Source organism: Pleurodeles waltl, chromosome 2_2, assembly GCF_031143425.1.
Source record: "Pleurodeles waltl isolate 20211129_DDA chromosome 2_2, aPleWal1.hap1.20221129, whole genome shotgun sequence".
NCBI lineage: Eukaryota > Metazoa > Chordata > Amphibia > Caudata > Salamandridae > Pleurodeles > Pleurodeles waltl.
In genome coordinates, this window is record NC_090439.1 from 399,868,574 (window position 1) to 399,894,083 (window position 25,510).

A 25,510-nucleotide genomic window follows, 5' to 3' on the forward strand; every position below is an offset into this window, starting at 1 on the left:
CCCCCCCGCCAACCCCTTCTATACAGTAAGGTGGTGTTCAAATTCTGGCCTCGCCAGGTCAGTATTAGAAAGGAGCACACGTGATACTGGCCAACTCTCAGTGTTTTTCCAAAACCGAGCTGTTCCCTGGCTCACCATAAACATTCTCAGCCTGGTACATCTTATCACCAGTGCTGTTCACTCCTCCAGGTTATGTACCCAACCTCCAGTGAGAAAGAGCAAAACCATGTTGTACAAGCTGTGCGCGGAAAAATACCGGACGGTGTTGGAAGCTAAGCTAAACACAAAATGGAGTCCCTGGTCAAGATGGAGCTGGTGGTTAAATACGAATAGTGTTACACATACGTACGATTTTTTGCAGGAATGTTTTCCTGTAGGTTAGGATTCGTAAAGGTTTGATTTAACCAGCATAGTCTGAATTTCGCACATATTAGATAGGAGTGCAAATTTCTTCTAATGCCGGTAGTTGCAGGAATAAAATCTGTTTACCTTCTTTGAATTCACCCTCCTATGAAATATGGGTTGTAATGAAATACAAGAATATTTCTCAGAATACATTTTTGTAGATTTCGACTTAGTTGACAGGGATAAAACTCAATCGTACCATCTTTGGAGTATGACACATAGAGAATGAAGCAAATCAAGTGATTAAACAAAAATCTCACCCCCACACTTTCAATCTTTACAACATAGTCTGTTTTCCATACCAATAAACCAATTGAATTGGACTAGCTTGTTTCACAAAGGCACAGATAAAGCTAGGTGGAAGCAAATATTACTATCTCTTACATCTCTCTCAGGGATGTGGAATTCCTGTCGTCCAACGCACAGGAAAGATTGTTTGGGGGTCAAGGGCAACACATTTTTATGTTTAGTTTGTCCTTGAAACAAGTAGGCCCCTCCCCCCTGCAGCACAAACGCTCTGTCTGCAGTTGGTGTGATATGTGTGTCCATATGTTAATGCTGTTCGAACTTGTTTGGTTCATTAATGAAAAGCCTTCGTTATTAAAGTGAGCACTGTAAATAAACATTTTAAGGTCCCACTGCACTACTGACAGTGTTTTCAGTAAAAAAAAAAAAAAAAAAAATTGTACATGTTTGAAAAGATTAACATTGTGAGGCTAAGTATAATGCTCCCAGTATGCTCTCTGATTAGATGCAAATGGTTGCAGTCGCTTGTAAGCAAGAGTGATTATTCTTTGCTTTCAAAGTAAAAGAAGAAAAAAATGCAAGTAGGGAAAAAAAGAGTTTTGCTACTATGAAATTTTAGGTGCTATTTTTTTGAAGCGCCATCTAGTAGAATATGTTGATGCATGCTAGTATTTCCATAAAATATTCCTCATGGAAAAATCAGTGTAATCATTTTCAACAAGATTATGGGAAGCGTGAGAGTAAACGAGCACTGCCAAAGTCAACCGATCCAACATTTGTTTGTGATTCTTTGGGTTTCAACAATGTGTGTCTTGTTTTGACACAGCTTTTGTGACACTTTGTTGTGGAATCAGCCAGGCCCTCACCGTTGTAAAAAACACTGGCAAAAAGAAAAAAAGATTTTTGTTTTCAAAAAGCACACATTGCTACCAGTGGTGTATCGGAGACCCCTGAGCCTCCCTCCAGGGGGCCTCTTCAGCACAGCACCTGCCCTGAGTGAGCCAGTGAGCCTGGAGGGAGGGGTGGAGGGTTCCATGTTCTTTTCAGAGGGCCCTCCAGTGTGTTACACCACTCATTGCCACAGTAGTTCCTGGCACTGACAAAACTACTTTGTCTGCCAATGTGCTCCTTGTGGAACAGCAGAATGCGATCACTCACTGTAAAGCCAGCCCACAGATATAGAGAGAAATAGAAGTTTAATAATAAGGAAATGTCTGTTAGTGCCAGGCCTAACTAGGGACCCAGGGCCATATGTATAAACACATTTTCCTATAGATATAGAATGGGTAAAAACCTTTGATACATCAGGCCCCCAGTTCTTAAGGAAAGTCACACATGTGTACCCATGGTATGTCTTTGAATAAGTGGCTTTCATGAATTCACAGAAACTTACAGAAGTAGACCAGGAAATCGTACTTCTGGACAATATTTGGGAACCACATTTTAGCACGAGCAAATATGCATTTGTAGATTTGCTCATGTGAAAATCTATTGAGCGTTCACAAGTTCACTTTCTCGCCAACCAATTTTTTCCCCAACCCTGGAAAAACTTCTGCCATTGTCAGGAGTAAATTTCCCACTTTTCTCATTACGGAAAAAGATCAGGGAAGAGCTGGTGAAAATCCTTAAAACATGCAAGTTATTGGGTTTGGAGACTCAGAGGCATTCCAGCCCTGGAACTATTGTTTACTGCTTCCTCCAGCCACAGTATGTAGATTTGTGGAAAGGTGTCAAAATAAGGAAATTGCTATGGTATGGATTGAAATTGCAAGTATTCAAAACCTACTATAGTAGTAGCCCTAGCATAATCGGAGGCTATTAACAGAGCTCTTACATAATGAGATTGCTGACATAATTTTTCTCCACACTACATGGCACAGAAGGGACAAGTAGAATTTTTTTTTTACAGGACAAGTAGATTTAAGAAGCAACCTGTCCCACGGATAAGAAGATATTTTATTAAATTCCACACTCCTGCCTCTGCCTCACTATATGCTAAGTGCAGGGCTAAAGCAGAGAGGTCAGATGCAGCACTACAGAAGCACCACTCTGAATCACACACATGATAACCTATGCCTCCCTCTTGGGTATGTTTATTAAAGCACATTCAGCCCACCATGCACAACAAATGAAGTGGCCTCCTATTAGTCCACCGGGGCAGTGCATTGCATACTCACCAGGCATATGAAGCACTTTGCAAATGCTACAATACCCCATGTATTGACCTGAGATTAGTATTGGGCATCAAGTAATTTTTCAGTCTATGGTTACCAATGGACTTTAGAACTTGGCGCTGAAAGTGTTAGATTGATTTAGTATGAGTTGTGAAATGTCAGTGGATGAGAGTATTGGTGTTTTAAGTACTCAGGAGCAGTAGTTGCATTTCAGTTCCATTAAATTTCTAATGCGCCTTTCGATGCAGGGTTCATTAGCAGACATGCATGTTCCCTGTGTCTATCAGTTCTACTTGTTGGTGCTGCAGAGGTTAGTCAATGGAATTTGTGAATGGAATAATGTGACTGACAAGTTTGCCTCTAATGGTAACTGCTACATTTTTTTTAGGGCAAGGCCAATTCATTGGAATTCAGTAGACCTATTCTTTTGGGGAAACTTTACTGGCTTTAAGTTGAGCGTAATGTCAAAACTTTGGCAAAAGCCTCTGATGAAGAGTTTAAAGTGTAAACCCCTCATCCCAGAGAGCACTTTGTCTTCACCCTTCCTGCCATTTTGGGCAGTGACAGACTCTGAATTAAAGAGAACAATACTGTGAAGTGTAAGGTATGGATTGATCTAGTAATTATCTAAAGGTAATAGTTTGCAATGTGCTAGTACTCCGTGTATGCATGTAGGCTTGACTAGACCACAGTATCTTGATAAAGAAATGTGAAGCTGCGGTTTTGTGTTTACCCAGGGCATTATGCATGAGCCTTATTGTTGGGTGAAATCGGTCACGTTTCATACAGATTTAATGTACCTGTTTTGATAGCCTTGTTATCATCATAGGAGACTGGTATTAAATTATTATTTGTAAGTAGCCTGAGTTTCTCTTCTGATCTGCGTTGTCTTTCCTTGATGTTTAATAAGGAAAACACAACAGCATGGCTGTAGAATCTCTGGCAGGCTGTTTGTTAGGGCTTGCACCTTGCTGTTGCACCCTGTAAACAAGAAGGGAGGATTCTCTCGAGCATAGGGAGCTTGCATGCAAAGTGATACGTAAATTATGAAAATAAATAAAGGGGAATGGTGATTTTTTTTTTTTTTTTTTTTTAAGGATTCTGTACTTGTTAAAAGTAAAGAGGTCGCCTACAGTCTGGAAGGATGAAGCAGGTACAGGGGTTACTTAAGAAAAACAGTTTGTGAAAAGTGAAGACGGTCTCAATAATAACAAAATGGAAATGTATTCAAGTACCATATTATACCAAAAAAAGGAATGATTACAAATGAAAAACACTATATTGTGGATACTTGTGAGAAAACAACCCTTATAACTGGAAACTTACATAGTTTTAAAATAGCAACACAAAATACATATTTAATAGGTTAGTTGGGGGCATGATGAGTGTGGACGTGCATGAGAAAGGAGGGATTTGAGAGTATAATAATTGCTGAGGTGGTAGCTACATGGATGTATTATAAAAAAGTAACGAATAGGTAAATGAATGAAAGTCTGAAATTGGCTGCATCAGTGATTCTGTATTAGTTTATGGATGTAAGGTTTCTAGGTGTGCTGCTTAAATGTGATAGAACTGCTCTAATACTTATGTGCTTTTCATTATATCCGGGGTAGGAGTGTGCTGGGGATGTGGGGGTTATTCCTCCTTAGAACCTTCTGCTTGCATCATTGAGTCATTCACTGTGCTAGAGATGCTCATGTGGCGAGATCGGTGCTCAGCTTGCCACAGTTTATGCTTAGGGTTTCAGTGCTAGTGTTCGTGATGTCAGTTCTGGGCTCATGGTGCTGAGGCTGAGTGAGTTTTAGAACTGCTGCCAAAGTATGCTGCTTATACCAGGTTTGATGCCATGAGCTGGTTCCATAATACGTGCTTAGCCTGGAACTCTAGGTGGTGCCATGGCTTGTACAAGGATGCGGTGCCAGGGCAGGCGCCTGTGCAGATTTCAGTGCTAGCACTGGAGCTCCAGCCCTCAGTATGGAGCATCCCAGTGGAGGGGTGGTACTGCTCCTATGGTTGGTGCTGGTGCCAGATTCCCTTAAGGAAAAGTGACCATTTCCACTGCACTGCAGTCCTTCTTCAAACAGAGCTTTGGTGCTTTGTTTTCCGCTCCATCGGATGCTGCTCTTGTTCGGTGAGTTCGGCTAGGGCGGCGTAAGTTCCCCATGAAGACTGCCATGATGAGGTGTTTTTATTTATTTGTTCTAGTCAAACAGCTGATCGGCAGCTAAGCAGCCCTTACGCTTTTGGACAACGAATGAGTAAAGAAAGGAGGTGGCACTGCAGCTCCAGCCCAGAGTGTTGCTACAACCCGCGATGCAGGCTCCAGCAGCCACAGTCCGTGCCACTGAAATCAAATGTATATCAAACAACTTACATTAAGTTGAGCATTTGTGCTGCCTCGGGATATTTACCCCACCGCATTAGAAGTCTTGCTGCGGCCTCCGCTCACCGCAAGTTGTGAAAAGGTGGGCGGGCCATATCCGGGAATCGGGAGCAATTCTAGCTGCCTTGTCCCGGGGTCTGCTGTATCACCCGTTACATTTATACGCGAAACATTGCCACCGTTTAAAACTTAATAATGAACTTTCATGCAGTCATCGCCATTGCTTAGTGTCCCTTTCTTATAGGGGCATTTCTCTTACAAGAGTTAAAGATGGCGAGAGACGAAATGTAAGAAACATGTTGCATATTTAACCGTGCAGTCTTCGTTGTTCATGCTGCTCGTCATTGGTAAATACTCCATTTCTGGGAAACTATTGTACACTGAAACAAGTTACTGTTCTTGTATGAAATTATTCGCAGAGAGGCCATAACCGGACTACAGAGAGCAAACCTATGCATCATCCTGCTCTCAGGTGTGGTTACCAGTGTATCCTAAGCACTGTACTTCCTTCATGGTTTCAGTTCCTCTAAGACATACATTGACACCGTAGATGTGAACCTGACTGTAGCGATCAATGAGAAGTGTGCATGGAAGGAAGCAGTGTCGTAACGAAGCTTGGGTGGAGTGGGGGTGTGTGGAGGGGTGGGAGTAGACTTCCTGCTAAGTACCTTGAGAGTAACCCCTCCCCGCTGGATCCAGTAAAGCGCCTGCCGCCCGTGCACAGAGTACCTTGCTAAGGAGGCCCCCCTGGAGCTCGCCCCTATTCCCCCCCCCCTTCCCCACCTCCCACCTACCCACCCACACTCGCACCTGGTGGCCTTTGTTATGCCATTGGAAGGAAACCATGTTGGCATGTTGCCCCTTTCCAGCGGACGTCAATGTAGATCCAAAATATTTTATATGTTAGTATTAGTGGTTTCTTTTCAGAATTGAGATTTTTTTGTACTAAGCACTTGGCTTCTTAATGCTGCATCTCTGACAGTAGTTATGCCAGTTCCTTTAAAAAAAAAAACAAGGATACTTTTTGCATAATTGTGCGTTTACTGAAAGCGTTTTCACTAAGTTGCGAAACGTGTTGACTTCAGCTCGACATGTGACAACATAAAACAAAACTTGCATCATGACGACATTCTTTTTGATTCACTTGTAAAAAAAATATAAAAAAATCTTCTGAATCTGTCTTGAAAATGTTCTGCAATTATAGTTTGCGGAGTACGTTCCAGCCTGCTGATGTATTGCATATTAAAAGGAAAAATTAAATCGACCGGATACTTTGAAAGGACGGCTGAAGGGGTCTGGTGACTGCCCATGGACACCTGAGTGAAACATGACCCACTGAGTAGGGATGAACTGCGTAGGTCCTTCCTAGCCTTTATTTTATTTTTTCGGGAGTTTACTAAAGTGCTGAACACGTCCTTTCGAAGCCACCTCAGACTAATTAAAATAAATATATGGAATGTAAAATCGAGAAGAGAGGGGTAGGAGAGAACAACTGAATGTTAATTCGACCTAATCTTCTGTTTGACACTTCTGTAAAAACACATACCATAACTGTGGCCCCATTCCAAATTTTTACATATTGATTTTCTCCAAGTATGGCTATGTAAGAACATACTTTAGCCATTTCCATATTAAGGCTTGAATTTCAATTTCTCTTGATTCTATATTTTCTAAAGCACGAGACTTGAGCAGTCCTCTAAACATCAGTCATTGAAACCAAGCCAACAAGCTGGTAAATTTGGATGCAACAAACATAAAGATGCATACGAAAGGAAGTTCTACACATCTACAAAAATGGGTCAGTTTAATATACTGAGTATCATATCATTTTATGTCTAGTATTTGTCATTGAAGTTGACATTGCACTTTCTCGGTTTACAATTACTTAGAGCAGCCAAGTCTATCCTTTGAGTTTGCTTAATTAAATTGAATTTATACCTTACTTGTAGTTTGCATACTTACCACACTGTAAACGGCAGACAATTATTGCAGTTACGTTTCTCTAAACAGTCAGGCACAACTTGGTCTGGTGCAACCAGCATGGAAAAGATGGAAGGGAGCACAAGAAAAATATTCAGGTTAGGGGTTATTTTGTTTTTCTCTCTGCTTCGTGACTGCTATAGTGGTACATGGCTGTTGTGAGGAAGGTTTAGCTCCTTTGGCGTTTGCATGTTTTCCTTTGATTAAAGGAGTAAATAGATTACAAGAAGAACTTTTTGTGCCCAAGAATATTGCAAGATTTGGCGGCCATGTTTGTTTGGGTTCAGACTGAACTATGGCACACGTTTTCAGATAAAACTATTTAAACAAACGCCTCAGTTAAACATTTTATTCAACCTTACTGAGTTTTATGAGATAGTTTGTTGTAGGTGTGTGGTAGTAAGTTACATAGGTAGGAAAGTTTGCTAGAATAGGTATTGACGGAGTGATTCTGCTCAAAAGGGAAAATTTCAGTCATCTGGAAATAAGATGACTGAAGAAATAATCAAGACATTAATCAAACATAAGAGAAGTTCTCAGGTTAAGGAGACATTGGATACTATCATTAATGAAAGGAAGTGAAATAGTCTCTGGAGGTTAGTTTTATTCTCTTCTGAGAGGAAGAAGAAAGAGATAAAGAGGGTAAAAAAATTGCAAAACAAAGCATATTGAGAGTTGTAAAACAACGATAACAGGAAAGTATGGTTTGAACACCACCAGAAAGAGAGATGTCCTTGACACAAGTTATCAAACAGTGGTTTAGAAAAACCTCTGAAAAAGTAGATCAGCAGGGTATTGAGAGTGAGTGTTCTCAGCCAGTAATTGAAGAGAAAGTTTGTTGTATGCAGAGTTTGGATTCCGAATTGACCTCTTTTTTTTTTTTTGGGCTTGGTAGAGATCCTCTAAAGGGAGTTGAACATTCACTTAAGGAGTGTCAAGATAAACGTCTTGATGTGCTAGGTACTGTAGCAAGGATTTTAGATATGGCGGAAGAGCATATGTGAATGACACTTTAGTTAATCTTGAGCTTTGGTGCAGTTGGAGTCGGATAGATTTTCTCCTACAGGACAATGCTAATGCTGGGCTGTTGGCTGTTAAAAGAAAGGCAGTACTTATGAAAATAAGTTCCAATTTGAATGATCTAGCTGATAAAGGGCTGAGCAAGGAAGCTAGGTGGCTTTTGTGCGGTGATGGTTTAGTCAAGAGTTTGGGGGAAAATACGTTTCTACTCTTACTGCCCTAGGTAAGGCTTAATCTAATATGAGGAAAGTTTTCAGCAATGGTGTTTTTAGATGGGCCAGTAGAAGGGGGATGTCCACTTGCTGTGGACTTCAAAAGTCCCAGTATAACCAATGTTAGAAATTGGGTCTCTGGTTGGCAGTCAGTTTGCACTCTGTCCAAGCAGGGACCCTCACTCTAGTCAGGGCAGTAGAGATATACACTTACATAACCAGTTGCAGTTTAAAAATGCATACACAGACACGCAGTGGCAGGTCTGAGCCATGTATACAGGGCTACTTATGTGGGTGGCACAACCAGTGCCGCAGGCCCACTATTATCATTTGATTTACAGGCCCTAGGGACCTCTAGTGCTCTTTACTAGAGACTTACTAGTAAATCAAATATGCCAATCATGGAAAAGCCAATTACACGTACAATTTACACAGGAACACTTGCACTTTAGCACTGGTCAGCAGTGGTAAAGTGCCCAGAGTACCAAAAACAGCAAAAAGAGAGTCCAGCACACAGTCAAAACATAGGCAACAGGCAAAAAAGACAGGGGAGACCACACCAAGGATGCCAAGTCTGACAAACAACAATGCAAAGGATATGGAAGAGGATACCAGGCCCCTCTCAATTTATATCTAAATAGAGAGAGAGGAGAAAGCTCTGGAAGAGGAAGAGTCTTGCATGAGGACAGTCTTTCTCAGGATCTCACAGTGAGTAGGGGGATGAGTATTGTTTTTTTTTTTTTTTTTTTTTTTTTTTTTTACAAGAAAAAAAAGTAGGTGGTTGTTTAAGGAATATTGTAAGGAAATAGGAAGAAATGACTCCAGATCCTTGGTCGAATCAAGGGAGCTGAGTTTTTCAGAAGAGCAAAATATAATTGTGAATTCAGAAATAGTAGCAATGATTCAGAAAACAGCAATCTAGATAATAACAGAGAGGAGAAAGGATATGTGAGCAATGGTTTTTTAGAGAAGAAAAAGGTTTGAGACAGTCATACATTTTAGGAAGTTGAACAAATGTTTACCGGCATTTGAAGATGGAAGGAATCCATTAGTTGAGGGATTTGTTATTAAGGATTGAGTGGATGGGCAAATTAGATCTGAAGGATGCTTATTCTACCATTCCTCAGGGAACAAGGTGTCGGAAATACTTACAACTGATTTTTTTTCTCCACCTGAATTATATCTGTTTCAGTGCCTTCCATTTGGTTTGCCCTCAGCTCTTTGGTGCTTTACCAAGGTGAAGAGAGAAGTGATGGCCTACCTGAGGGAGAGAGGTGATCGGTTAATTGTATACGTGGAGGACATCTTAATTATGTTTCAGGGTTTGAAGGAACTGAAGAATCAGTTGATTTTAGTAAGGAATTTGTTAAAGGATGTAGGTTTGTTGTTAATCGAGGAGAAATCCGTTGTGGTACCTTCACAAAGGATAGAGTTTTTAGGTTTCCAAATAGATTCTGTAAAAGTGACATTGGAATTACCAATAAAGAAAATTGAACTGATAAAAGAAATTGCACATGTTCTAGGGAAGGAAATGTTAACCTTAAAGGATTTAACATGCCTGATAGGTTTTCTGTCATCTTCTATCCAGGTGATATTTCCAGGACCCTTGCATTACCATGCTCTTCAAAGAGTGAAGAGGAATGCTTTGCAGGTGGGTCTTTGGTACGGGGACAATATAGATCTGGACATGGAAGCAAAGGGGGAATTGATTTAGTGGTTGAACAATATCGAAGCATGGGGTGGGAGAGTGACCTTTGGATGTGTCCCGGATTTTGTGCTGTGGACAGATGCAAGCCTAAGGGGCCGAGGAGCATGGTTAGGAATGGAAGATTTAATGTGGACTGCAGGGAGCAAGTGAAAGCATGTCAACACGGGAGTGAGGGGTCAGGAGTTTGGTAGCTTGAAAACATAGATGATTTAACAAATGTAGCAGTGTCTGCAAGTATGGAAATTTAAAGAGATGAGAATTCGAAGAAATTTGCAAATATGACTCTGCAGTGCTTTTGTGGACAGAGGAAAGAGTGCAGGGCAGCGAAAGGATAAACATAGATATAGAGACAGTGATTGAATAATTAGCAGGTACCAATATACATTCAGTTTTTATTAGTGTTAAGAAGAGAGAGAGTTTGAAATAAGGTAAAAATGTATGATTAATCATTATACAAGTGACCAAAGGAGTGAGAGGATAGGATAGCCTTAAGTGCTGTACTGGAGACATGATACAGTAGAAACCAAGAAAACAACCAATACACGGGGTGGTGAAAAGAAAATAGAACAGCCAAAAAGGTACAAAGCAGGAGCAATTCACAATCTAGTAGGTCAGGACTCCACAAATTACTGAATTCATGAACACCAGGAAGTACATACGCAGTGTGATATAGTAAGGCTAGATTAGTAGGTAGCTCATGACTGAGAGAAGAGCAATTTTTGTGGAGTAAAATGGAAAGCAGACTGGAGTATGTAAAAAGTAGTTGAGATAAATGATTATTAGGGTACACACAAAACATTCCAGTGGTTTGGAGCAGTAAGATAAAAGGGAAGGGCAAAAGTCAGAAGTTTTTTTCAGGCATCAATTTAATATTTTGAATGGTTTAGGAAAGAATCCTGTCCTAGGGGAAGACTCGACAGTGAGGAGAGAAGCATGGAAAGCGAGAGAATAAGGTCAGAAGTTAATCAGGAGAAGAGTGCATATCAGGCACAATAAAGTTAGCCACAGAAGCGCAAAAAAGGTAACCGTGTTTGAAGGATGTCTGTTGTTATTGTAGTTGTTAATTTAAATGCATTTTGTAGTATAAAAGTAAGCCAGTTAGGCCTTCAGGATGTTCTCTGAAATGTCTGCCATGTACTACATTTTTATTTAACATTTCAGTCTTTTTTTTTTTTTTTTTCCTTCTGTTCACCCGAGTAGGAATCCAATAAATGCTCACGACATGCAGTGTTCTTGACTGTAATAGAAAGGCATGGTGTAAAAATGTGCCTTTTTTTGTCAGATTACAAAAAACCTATTATAGGATTACTAAAACTTAGTCTGCTTGTTGATACCATTAGTTAGTTTTATTGGTGCTCACATTTGCCTGCTTATTTGTCAGTGGCTTACTTTTCACATTGCATGTTTTGGTCCTCCCTAAGCCATATCCTCATACCAATCTTTTTTTTTCGATGCTTTGTCTTGTTCCACTGCTCTCTTTTAGGGAACTATTTTGTCTTTTTTTTTTTTTTTTTTCAGCAATGCAGGAGAGTGCATTTTTTTTTAATTTTTTTTAGCTCTTTCTTTTGTGTGCTGCTTTAGTTCCCAAACCCAAGTGTGCTCAGTATTTTTCTCAAAGTGTGCTGTCTGGTGCTTTAGTGCTTCTCCCTTCCTGCATGCATCCTGTTGCTCTCTCTCATGTGCTGCTATCTCCGTCTTTCTTGTGTGGCTCTCCCCTGCCTCCCAGCGCTCCATGTATTGCTCTAACCCTCTGCTCTTTTGCTACTTTTCATCTTTACTCCACCTGCTCCTCTTTCGCTCCACCAAGCCCTTGCAGCTATTTCAATTTTTTTTCCCTTTCCTGCAGGGCTTGGTACCTGCCATTTGAATGAGCTATGCACGCTGCTTAAAAAAAAAAGTGCTTTTGCACACTTAACATTTCTTTTAATATACCCCATTCCATTATGTAGGGTGAGCTAGCTTAGTGAGTCATGTGTGCGCCTACAGAATGACGCAACCAGTAACAGTGACTCCTTTATCGTCCCTTTTTTTTTTTTTTTTTTTTTCTTTCATCTTGCTAATGCTGCGTTGGCAAATAACGCTGTCAAAACCAATAAATCCAAGAGGCCAAACCTGTTGACTTGGCCAGTGCTTGTTCATAATAGGCTATTTTTTGGTGGAATGCCTCCTAAATGTCGAAATGTAAACCAGTTTGTGTTGAAAACGGTCAACATAGATCTAATAGAAACACTTCTTTTTTTTTTCTTTCAGGTTTAAAGACAACCGAAAAGATGACATTTGGCTTGTTGATGTAAGTATGTTGGCAGCTGTATGCATAGCTTCTAGTTCAGGTTTTCCGTTTGTGCCGTATTTTCCTAATGCATCTTATATAGTATTGTCAAATGTGATGAAGTTGCGGGCCTTGTAAAAAAAAAATAAAAAAAAAAGTGCTGGGGGGAGGGGACAGAGAAGTACTTGGAATCTCATTTAGAATAGGTCAGGAACAAGCATATACCAAATGTGGCATGCATCATTTAGGTAGAATGGTTCAACTGCTGTGTTTCTAATGGCAGAGCCTCATCGCATTGAAAACACTTTCTGGGTGGGAAAGCTTCTACATAATAGCTAGCTTCATGGTGTTGGAAGGCCTAACCTATCTATGTTGGTCTTGTGATGATGCTTTTCCTCTGCTCAATCCTGCCATGCACTGAATGGCAATCCCAAAGAGGAAGAGAGCCATGAGTGTGTGCCATTTGATGAAATGTAGTGCATCAGAGCTTTGGATTTTACATTTCTTAAAAGCATTGATTGCATTCAGGGTGTGTTTATGAGAAATGTAAAAATGCCAGCTGGCCCTTCATGCTCCCATGGTGTCCCAGCAGCATAGAGCAGATTGTCTGAAAGTGCTCAAGTCCTGTTGATTGTTACTGGAAAAAAATCCCTGAACTCTAAATATGTAGGTGAGTTCGTGGGGCCTCTAAATATTTCAGCGAGTTTTGCTGGACTGACCGAGATGGGACCTCCCCAGTGACTTGATGCCCCCCGCCATCCCATCAAACACTAAATGATGGCAGGAGTGTGCTTTACCCAAGCTCAGACCTTATACGCAGCTGATCACTGACAAAGAAGAATTAAATCTTTTTATGCTACTTTTAGAAATTGGGTCTCTAGTTGGCAGAGGTATGCATCCTGTCCAAGTAGGGACCGCAATCCTAGTCGGGGTTAGTAAGCTACACACCAAAGGTAACCTGTGCTTACCTCCTGATAGCTTAATGCAGAGCAGTCAGGCTTATCTCCAGATGTCATGTGTAAAGCGCTTCCGCAGCACTTTCACACCAGTGACACAATAAATACACCACAAAAGAGACTCCACATAGGATTATATAAATCCACATATTGTATATGTGCATAAAACATAAACCAAAATTACAATATTCATAAATACTGTGCACAATATGTAAATCCTGAGTTGGTACTCACTATCTTGTGCAAGAATCCAAACGTCATACAATATAACATCAGGGCATAAAATGCAGAAGTTTGTCTAGGAAACACAGATCCCCAGGTTTCACCATAAATACATCCCTCATGTATATTCCCTGCTTTGAGCTTGAATCATCGCTCTCCTGCGCATTATACCAGTGAGAGCAGGAACACAAGGTACATCACCCCAATATCACAAGGGCACAAAAAACATTGGGGCTCCTGTTATATGAGTTATGATAATAATTGGTTTCTAGCCGGGCTTAGGGGAGCCTATACGCTTGTTAGGTACACTACGATAGTTGTTGTGAGTTTCCTAATTTTTTGGGAGCCCCTGTCATGGACTCCCCCCGAAATATCCCAAAGTACCAGTGCCCGAGGTAGGTCCCAAAAGGGGGTGGGGGAAGCATACGCTGTGGAGACAGTGGGGTGACCTCGCTGGGCTTCCCGCCGCAGCAATGCACAGGGGTAACTGTAGCCACTATGGGCCCCACTTGGCCTCCTGAGCGAAACTCTGGGAGCAGAGTGCTTAGCTGCGGACTGGGCCCCTGCTCAGGCTACAGAGTCCTTCTCCCTTTCAAGGCTATGCGGTGGCCTCTGACGACTCTGGGAATTCTTTGACTCGTGCCTGCACTGTCCCAGCGGCCGTGAGTCAGGGCCCGGACAATTGCTGTATCTCTAAGAGTAGAGGTGGCCCTCCACGTCTCTATTGATTAGTGGACTTGCAGCCGCACTATCCCAGTGGTGCGAGTCAGGATTCAGAAAAATGTAAAGACAATGAGGCGGATACCTTCTAACCCTTATGACCAGGGTATAAATTTGATCAAATGCAAGGTCAGTGCAAGGGGGAATTGACCTAGACGTCCGCGGAATATAACAAACTTAAAGAATTATCAGTGTACCATGAATGTAATACAAAAGAAAATGTATTTCTTCATATATAACTTAGATTTATATTAATCATGACGTTTTTCTGTAAATTTATAGGAATACACTCTGCTTTTAAGTTAAAGTGAACCCCAAATTCAATTTAAGAATTAAAAATACTTCGAAATCTATCTTACTTTTACATATAGGTCACCCCTAAGGCGTGCCTTAGGTGCTCCCAGGGTTGAGGGCAGTGTAACTATAAGTAGGGACCTTATAAGCCCTGGGGAGGGAAACATAGCTAAGTGTGTTTCCCCCATTATGGTGAATGGGCTTCATGGGCTAACATGGGGAGACTTTATTTTAAATTAATATTTTCAGAAGGAGTTAAATATTTCAAGTTTGGTCTTAAAAATATTGTTATAATAAATCCAACAACTTGAAATTGTTGAAATGTAATATAACTAACCCAGGGAAAGAGTTTTAGGACTCTTCCTAAACGTTGTCAGTTTCCACTCTGTAGTGCCCGTCTCTGATTGGCCAGCCTCTTGCAGCCTGGCCAGGCTGCCTTGATGAGATGTGAAGTGTCCTGGGGTGAACACAAAGGAAGTACCTGGGGGAGGAGGTCTGCCTCAGCAGGTGGCAGAATAGGATGGGGGAGAGCAGCCAAACTGGTCTTCAAAGGAGGAATGGACATTTTGGACAGCATCAGTACCCCCCCATTTTCTGCAAAACCCAGACAGCCAGGTGCCTCCCTGATTAGATCAGGAGAGTGCTGGAGAGGGGCGTGTTAAGGGAACTTAGTCACACCAGTGTGAGCGCTCATCCAGACCTATCCTCCAAGACTACATTTCTGCCATTTTGGATTTTTGAGGAATGTTGCTCCCTGGGATTGATTTTTGCCACACTCCCCCCAGAAGTGGTCCTCAAAGATCGTGGTGGCCTGTCGGTGATTCGACAGTTGACCCCCCCTGCTTTTTACCCCAAGAGCAAGGATAAATATGGCAGAGCAGCACCCACTCTTCAGATCCCTACAAGGAATAAGACAAGGAAGGAGGAATGCCCTGCTGGACCCCTGACCTGCACGATGACACTGCAATCTGAAGAACTGCACCAGCTGCACACTTGGGCTTCACCACAAAAAGGACTTTGCCTGTCTTAAACTGGTTCAAGAAGGGACTCCCTGTGTGCTATAGTTAGAAAATAGATGACGACAGTCCACTGTATCAAACCTTGAAGAAACTGACCAGCTGACCAGTGGCTAGTGGTCCTTTTTGGATTTGAACCAGGTGTATTCTGGGAGTTTAGAATCCTAACCCTCAAGGGGCAACTCAGAGCTTGTGGAAGCTTGGGGTGAGTGGTGGACTCCTAAAGGACCTTCAAAGACCTTCTGGAAGAAGATCTAGCAGTTTGGAGAAGATTGGAGAACTTTTGGGAAAAAAAGCTTCATAAGTGGTCCGACCCAACGTCGTGAGTCAAGCCGGCTTACGCCGACCATGACTCAGCCTGACATGCGACCACAAACTTTCAGGATTTCACCGGGGCTTGAAGAGAGGCAGTCTCCTGACATTGCATTGAAATCAGCTTGCTGTGCAGGGTCGTCCAAAGTGGGAGAGAAAAAACTCCCAAAAAGTTTCTAAGTCGGAATATAAAAAGTTGACCGAAGCTTCCTGCGCAGCGTATCCAAAGAGGGCTCAATGGAGGTTGGGTTCAATTACAAGTTAGGCCCGGAAGAATATTTCCGTTATGAAAAATCGTCTAAGTCCGAACGTAGCATTCTTCACTGGGGTCTCCTGTGATTCTTATCCGAAGAGGGCTCCAGGGAGGTTGGATCCAACTTGTGACCTTGTCCCAGTGAACAAAATCTTCAAGAAAAAGACTGTCAGAAGGTGAAAGTTTTACCAAAGTCTCCCGCTCAATGTAGCTGAGCAGCACTCCCTTGCGGTCAGCCTCCAATTTTGACTTTGTCCCATTCGGGTGCGACCAGATGTCCAGATAGGCTTTTTAGTTTCTATGTACTAAAAAAACATTTAATCTTCAAAAATTCATATCCCTGGTTCCCTTTTTGGGATTTTTGTCATTTTAGTGTCATTTTAAAGATAAAAATATAATTTACTTTTATGAATATGTGTTGGATTTGTTTTGTGTTTTACTTATTTACTGTTTTGTGATTTTTAAATGCTTTACACACCTGTCTCCTAAATTAAGCCTAACTGCTTGTTCCCAAGCTACCAAGGATTGAGCTGGGATTCATTTACTGAGACCTAACCGGACCTAATGGGGATTAGTGGTCTGTTGCTAAGTGTAGGTATTTACTTGCCCTTACCAATATTCCACTTTCCAATATTTTCTCTTACTGCATGTGATATTGTAATGGGGTATGAATCAGTTTTGGTTGTTGTTTACCAACTTTTGGAAATAGGCTGCAGCCGGTTGACCAGTACCTTTCTAAGGATTTTATAATCCAAATTGAGCATGGAGAAGAGTGATAGTATATCACATCTAATGCAGCGTCCAAAGCTTTGAAGATAGAGACTATTAAAGCCTCTTTGGTGATATCAAGTTAAGTCTTGCATTCGAATGGCTCTGCATACATCTTTGCTTGTCTATGTACCAGAAGTGATACATATGCCATGTAAAAGTCTACTGGTAGACAATCGTAGCTAGGCAATTTACCCTTCTATGGCTCTTTCAGTGCACCCCTTATTTCAGGTTGTGAGATAGATCCTCCCAGTTACTCTGTACCTACAGTAGTCAACAGTGAGAGAGTTGCTTAAGCAAGTATTGCTGCCATAGTTCTTACTGGTCAAGTTGGGTATACATCATCACCCCCAAGGAGTTTGAGATTTGAGTGTTAGGGTTCTCCCTGCGTTCTGAGAGTACCAAGGGAGAAGCCTCCCTGCCCTGCTCCTACCCTCCATATGAGCCACAGAAAGGAATTCACATCTGTTGAGAAGAAGCAGCCTTTTGTAGTAGACTTGCTTGATTTTTCTACTCTTCTCTTACTGTGGGCCTAACTCGAAGGGTTGAGACTGGAGGGGTCCCTCTGAGGGACTTCCTGACCATGTGGTGATTATTCGGGAGACATTCCCCTATCAAGCCTGCCAATGGATCTCTAAATGTGGGCTCACCAAAATAGGATGGCGTTAGGATGGGTTAGGCGATGCATGCCTACCCCAGTTGATGCCCAGAAGCCACAGATTGTGATCTGAGATACTCCATGTGTGTAATCTGCCCCATGACCACAGGAGAATATACTGTTTTGTTATGGCGGACGTTAAGGTCGTGCAGCAGCAAATAAAATGAGTACTCCCTCTGCCCATATTGTGCAGCCACCAGAGATCACAAAGGAGGCAATTATCTATCCAGTCCTGAAAGTCTTGAACTAATGTAACTCTTGGGGAGTCAGTAAGGAGAGCCACCTATCTGTGAAGGTGGATGCCCCCACAAAAGTATAGTCTCCTCCCAGTACCAGCTGGGTTTGGGACTCTAGTGAGAGTATCGTAGCCAATGTGGCAAGAATGTGTCCTGTATTTGGCACATATATACCACGTATAGCACTATTTGCAGACCTGCGAAGGAAGAGTGTCCTGGTACATATATCTGGTCCCTCCATTTTTGCTTAAGTGTAGTGACCTGATTTTCCCCCCCCCCACCCCCCACCAGCTGAGTCTCCAGGGGGAAAGCTATATCCTTGCCCCTACATTTCAGGAACGCCAGTGTTTTGTATTGCTTGTGAATGGATGCCATCCTTCTGACATTCCATGTAAGGAAAATATCTAGTGATTTTTGTCTGCACTTTGTGTGGGTTTTTACACTGCTTCGCTAATTTCATAAGCAGAAGACCACTCCCCACCCCTACATGTCGGGTAGGCATAAGCAAAGCTGCCATATCGCTCCCTAGGTGGTGTTACTTCCTTGTGTGCTCGAAAGTGTGTTAATACATCACAGTAATCCTCCACTCCCCAGGCCGGAACCATTGTAAAATGAAGTGACAATGCCCAAACCCTGAGTCCATTCCAGCGAAGGGGATTTCCGAGTGGTGGCCTGTGCAACTACAACTGGAAGATTGCTCCTGTCTGATTTTTTTTTTATTTTTTTTTTTTTCTCCCCAACCCCCCTGCCCCCTCCCCCTCCCCCCACCCCCCACCCCAAAAAAAAAAACGAAGATAATGCAGAGCACCCCAACCATCTGCCCATTGGGTTCAGCTGGTAGTCATGAGAGGCAGGTAAAGACTAGGGCGAAATACTGCCATCTGTCTGGTTTGGAAACATGTACGGCAACCTTACTAGCAGGGCCCACTGTACGCCATTGTTCAATTACAGGTCTGTTTATGTAGGCGTAATGTGAAGCAACTAAAGCAATTCCCTCGGGTTAGGGTGACCAGATTTTGAAAAGAAAAAAAACGGGGACATGCCAGACATAAAAGTAGGACTAAAGCCTTTAGTCGCACTTTTATATCTGGCCTATCCTGTATGCGTGTGTGTGTGTGTGTTTGTGTATACACACACAGACAGAGATAAGAGAGCAGGCAGCAGCGGAAGGGCAAAAACCAATAAATAACTTATTCAATTATTTAAGACTCTAGAGCTGCATGCCAAAGGAGAGCATACCTTTCACTTCGGACTCACAGGTTGACCTGACCTTTGTCCCAAAAAACACGACATTTATTTCAAATTAACAAAAGCGTTCACAGGTTGCCCTGACCTTTGAATTCAGAACCGGGACATTTGTTAAAAATGAACAAAAGTGTCTGGACAGTGGGACAGCCCACTGAAAACTGGGACTATCCGGGACGTCTGGTCACCCTTTCCCTGGGCCCCATCCAAATACAATGACACAGCAGCACAGTCAGTCTGAAATTCCCTGGAGTTGTGACTGAATAGGGCAGTGGTAATTACAGAGAATGCCCAAGTCGATTGACACCCTGTCTCTCGTGCTCTCCAACACGTCTTGTGTTGCATTAACTTGAAATACAAGAGGATCAAGTATAGTTTGTTAGAAGACCCCAGCCCTTGCTGAGAGGTTGTCAAGCCATTGCCCCGATTGCCTCCATGGGATGGTAAGATGCCTCCAGTCTCCGAGTGAATACCATGGGAGTGTCTTTAATCGACCTAGAATGGCCTATTGTGGTGCGTAGACTGTCATCCTATGGACCGAGTTAGGCTGTCCGCCATGCACTGTGAGTCAGTCAGGCTAGGTGCACCGTGTGGGCGCCCAGCCCTCCGAGCCCTCAACCTTGCTCAGACCAGCATCGTGCCTGCCCTGTCCCATGATGTTCTCCATATAGAGGCGCCAGTAACCGCTATCCATTCAGTCTCCATCAGTGTCTCTCAATTTTGGCTTCACGGATCCCAAGGGTCCCCGTGCTCCACCGGCCTACTCAATGGTTGTTGTTCAGGAAGTGGGCATGCCCAGTGCAGGCGGCCTCTTCTAGTGTGCAGGTGCCGTCGGCCCACCATATGCCACCAGTTTGGTGCGGATTCTAAGGGTATTTTGCCTATGTGTGCCTCGCAGCCTTGTGACCTCTTTTCCTCTGCTCCTAAGTCTGCAGCAGCTGCGGCACTGGCAGCACCGCGTATTGCCAGCGTCTCCTACCTGATCCCTCGCACACCCAAGCAGGTATCAGTCATGGTCCGCCAGTCTACAGAATCGATGGGGATTGTCAGGGGCTGCTATGGGGTTCAAGTTTGTGTGACCATCTTGGTCCGTGGCTAACCACCGTTTACACATAGAGATTAGCCCTAATGGATAACAAACTTCTCAAACTTTCTCTCAATGTTATTCAAAAGCATACCCCCCCCCCCCCCACACACACACACACACACAACCCCCACTCGCCCCAGGTATCTTAGTGCTATAGATTTTGATATCTTAAGCGAAATGCTGACTAACACTAACAGTTTTAGGCAAACTGAAAATGTTTGTGAAGGTCCACAAGATATGTTTCACGACCACATGACTAAAATCTGTTTAGTAGACGAGTCTTATAAAGGAAATAATGCCAAAGAGCTGAAACGTTTTGACACAAATGCCACTGCATGTCTGTTGCAAAGAATTACATTTTAAACATCGTTATTGTAATACAATGAGGAAGTTAAGCTGAATGTGTGAGTGTAAAGTTTTTGGAAGAGTAGGTTTGTGCAAAACATGTACATATGGTGGTTTTGGGTGTGAGATCTGAACGTGCTTCAAATGTGACTCGATCAAGCAGCTGAGCGGGTGAAGTGAAAAATAATTTGTAGTCCGTAATTATAAGAGCTGAGCCCGGACAGTGACCTGCTTTTATTAGGCGTGGTGGGTGTTCTGGAGGGGGGGGGGGATATCTAGTGTCGGGACAAGCCCTGTAGAGAGTAGATACGACTAACAAATCTAAATAATAATCTGATTTTACTGTCGCCGTGGAATTTATTTTTCGGTGTTAACACTATTTTTCAATGTGTGCGCGCACTACCTTTTTTCTATTTTTCTTTGTAGAAAAGCTTGCACTGCGGCTGTCTATGCTGTACCTTCTCTGTGCATGCCTGTCGCATGCTTCAATTCCGTGCCTATTCATTGTACCTGGTCCGTGTGTTTCCAAAACTGATGATTTCCTGTACTTGTTCTGTGTTCGAGGGGGAGACGTTTTTCCTGCAGTTCCAAAGCTGCTTATTTCCTGTGTGTACTGCTGCTGTATATTCATTCACCCGTCTCTATTCCTGTGAGTTGTGCACTGTGCTACCATGGCTACGCCTTGCCCTAGGACTTCTCTCTGTATGGAGATCTCATGCAGTCCTATAGGCCAGTTTGTACCTGTCCTCAAAAAACTTTTCTTCCATCTAAACTCCGCACCCCTGGCATTTTTAGTGTTTGTTCGTTTCTTTTCCCCTCAGACCACAACACGCGGCGAGAGTTGAGTATACATTGCCGCGTTGTTTTCTCCTGTTCTTGGAAGTAAGCCAGGGAAGCCAGTACATTTCCGAGTTAGGAAAACAAGGAGCTTTGTCTCTAAGATTATTATTCATGGTTGGTGTGTCCTGTTCATTCTTCTGACCGGACATGAGCCACCGGCCTTTATTGTTAAAGCTGAGCTGGCCGTAAGCTGCCAGATGAGTTTTTTTGCTTTGCGCAGCATGTTATCGGTTTGATGTTAGACATGTTTCCTAGAAGTACAAATGATACGGTGATTAAAATTAGTGCTGGTATGCTTAACTTTGGATACACGGTAGTTTCATGTTGTCAGCAAGTGTTTGCTTGGCGGGCTTTGCTGTCACTGGGTTGGCAGGCGCTGTGATACTGGAGCTACAGGTAGGGTGACCACTTGGCATCGAGGCAAATTCTGGACAGGACTGTAAAAAGTTTCAGGACAAAGGGTCGAAATTCAGGACAAAGGTTCAAAATTCAGGACAGAAATTCAAGAACAAACGTCAGTTTTACAGACACACCCAAGAGAAGCCATACCCCATTATGTTATCAGAGCATTTATTTACTATTTTTTAACATTGCACTATTTATTCACGGTGGTCACTTTCTGATTGCCTCCTAGTATACTACATTCAGATGTCACATTACGTCCTTGTTCAGTAGTAAACTAATGACCTTCAGCACTGTATCAAGGCCATCACCCCCTACCCAAATCTACCCAATCTTTCTTGGAGGGAAAGCAACACCACCATTTTGATTATGTTTCTAAACATTTTAAAACCCTTGGCAACAGTTTGGGAAACATTAATGTAAGTAAGATTGTGCTAGTTTAAACAGGTTGAACAAAAACATCTGGCTCACCTCAACCTCCAATGGACTTTCAACCTATTTTTTTTTTCTTTCATGAGACAGAGCAGATGGTGTGGATGACAGTCTCTCACCTAGTGTCAGGATGTGAGGTACCCACAACTTCTCTGTTGTCTCACAGGACTAGAGTGTACGTCTGGGACTCTACATTTATCTCAGAACTGGGAGACTGGACTACCAATCAAAAGTAATAAAAGAGGAGGATGAAATCAAGATCATATGGGCGAGCCATGGCAACTGATTCAAAGCGTTGTTGCTAAGAACTGGATAAATAAGAACAAGGTTGGACAGTTCCTGAAATCAGACTAGATGGGTTCACCAAGACTATTGGAAGGTATTGCGTACCTGGGGAGTTGTCGCTGCAGGCAAGAGAGAAACAGAAGAGGCACTGTCAAGTAGTTGTAAAGCAGCACCAACCCACCCTGGCAAACTCTTCTGGTGCAACGGTCGGCATATTGAAGGGTGAACAGGGGCCAGACCCCTTGCAAGGTTGTGCAAGGCAATTGCCCACTCTGTCCATGTCTTAAAATGGTTTTGCAATTGAGCAAAAGCCAAACCAGTGATCTGGGTTATCCCTAAGTATCAATTACATATAGAATCTTCAAAATATTTGGGATGTAAATTGCACAAACAAAATGTAAGAACATGAAAGATTTTAAATCGTGTTTCTTTAACATATGGTACTGTTTTCCCTTTTTATATACAATTAAACCTCAGATTGAACTGGGAACCAGTTACCTTTCAATGCCTACCGATTTAATATTTACCATTTCCCCACTGATTTGCAGGATGGAAATCTAGGCAGAGCGTCACGGTCCCTCTGAGCCTAGTTTGCCTTCTGGTCTTCTCTTCTGCTTTCCATAGTGGGCCACATGGCACAAGTAAAGATGGTGTGCTACCCCGATGATAGTATTATTTAGCAAACCTTCCCCTACTCGTCCTTCATTCCTTCTTCAGACACACCAAACATCTGATTTGGTTGCTGGAGCGCTGTCGGGTAGCTCTTTCCACTCTAAATCTACCCGTGACTGTGGGTGGATTAGGCCTGTTGGACTTATAACACTATTATTTAGCTGCACAGGTCCAATGGGTGGCTCGCTGGCTGTCTTCGCGTCCCCCCCTCCATGAGATGAGGGTTTAATCTGAAGACTTTTAAGGAGGGCTTACTGCACTGCTCATTGTTTCCTACTGACCACTCTATGGAACACTATCCGGAGATATCGTGTACAATTTTCTCTTGCCTTTCTAGAACCTATAAACTCACTGACATGAAGAAACCCTGTGCTCCTGCACTACCTTTGCTAGGCCTTCCCACTCGAACAACTCCATCAGTGGCATGCTGCAGGTGTCTTAAAATTGGGGAATTTGTTTCTGGACAGCAAGCAACTAAATTTCCAAACCCTTGTGGCAGACTACCATCTTCACCCCGGTCAGCTCCTTACTTGCAACCACCTTAAACAATCATTAAATGCCCTATTTCATGTCTGCCACCTAGCACTAACCCTACATGAGGTATGCCAGAAGCTCTACACCATAGGGACTGGTGGCAAACCGATCAACTGGGTGTACAGACCTTTCCTGCAACATGGACACCACTCTAGGTCTTCTCATCATACTACCTGGGTGATTGATGTGGACAGATTTCTGCAAGATAAGGACTGGACTAATATACTGGACTTTCCCCACAAAGTATCCCACGGCTGTCATTTTAAGTACATTAATAGAGCTTCCTTGTGAATGCATTCTACCCATTTTTTGTCATTGGCTTTGTGGTTTGTAACTCACATTTTGTTGCTTTCAATTTGCTGGCTTTATTGGTTTTAGGCTGTCCAGGTTGAGTTCATCCCTTCCCTTGCCAAACCTTATTTACAGTATCTTTCTGAGTGCTCCCTTTCTGTAAATATGCCTGTAAATCTTGTTTTTATCATCACATTTGCTGTGCATTCAAAGAACAAGGTCAAATATCAGGCTGTCTTTGGTGGGAACTTAGTGTTTACTTTTATTTCTCTGACTTCAAAGTGAGAGGATTTATGCGACAATCTTGCTGGATACTAGGGGTAGTAAAGAGTTTTTTTCTATCACACAACAACATTTAAATAAACTGCGCGAGCATTTCAGAATATATCAGAATTAGATTAGGAGTACAAATGAAGCACATTTTTGTTAATTCTGAACTGTGCTGGAAACAAATACCTTTACATGATTAAAACAAATCATTAAATTAGGTGATGCAATTTTCACAGATCATCGTCTGTGCACTGTATAGTTTTATTTCAAAAACTGTATATCTGTGCAAATGTAATGGTCATTTCAATCAAAAACATGTTAACACACCATGCATACTTCACTCTACTCTGCACCACTTCACACCACTGCCCCCTACTCTGCACCACTCCACTTTACACCACTCTTTGCCACTGCACTGTTGGACACTGCACTCTTCTCCACTCCACTCTATGCCACTGCGCTCTATGCTACTTCACACTACACCTCTCTACTCTGTACCACTCTAATCTATGCCAGTGCACTTTACGCTTCTCTACACCACTGCACGCTGCGTCTCTGCATGCTATACTAGTCTAGGCAACACCAGACTACTCCACACAACTTCACTTTCCGCCACTCTGCACCACTGCACTATATACCAATACATTCTATGCTAGTGCACGTAACACTCAACTCTATGCCCCTGCACTCTACATCAATACACTGTACATCACTCATCTACTCTGCACCACTGCACTCTATAGCACGGCACTCTACACCACTTTACTCTATGGCACGCTACGCAACTCCACTCTACCCTGCATCTCTCCACTCTACGCCACTTCACTCTACTGTGAAACAATCTATTTTACGCCACTGCACTCTGCACAACTGTATTCTATGCCACTGCACTCTACCCTGCACCTCTCCACTCTGTGCCACTTCACTCTATATTGAACCAATCTACTCTATACCACCCGTACTCTACGCCACTCTGCCCCACTGCACTCTAACCCCCTGCTCTCTACTTCAATGCACTCTAAGCCAGGGCACTCTAAACAACTGCAGTATACGTCACTGCACTCTACTTTGCACCACTGTGCTCTATGCCACTCTACTCCACTATACACCACTGCACTCACTGCCACTATACTGTACACCACTGTACTCTGTACTACTGCATTCCGCACCAATACACTCTATGCCACTGCACTCTATACCACTCTACATAACTCCACTCTATACCACTGCACTTTACAGCACTGTACTCTACTCTGCAATGCACCACTCTACACT

General features: G+C 42.7%; 1 protein-coding gene across 1 annotated transcript in view; it reads left to right on the forward strand.

Moving 5' to 3' along the window:
* Nucleotides 1-25,510, forward strand: part of TMX3 (thioredoxin related transmembrane protein 3) — a 312,747-nt gene that overhangs the window by 35,289 nt on the left and 251,948 nt on the right. The window contains exon 3 of the mRNA XM_069219902.1: nucleotides 12,379-12,418. Within this exon, the coding sequence (XP_069076003.1) occupies nucleotides 12,379-12,418 (40 nt within the window). The remainder of the gene's footprint in view (nucleotides 1-12,378; nucleotides 12,419-25,510) is intronic.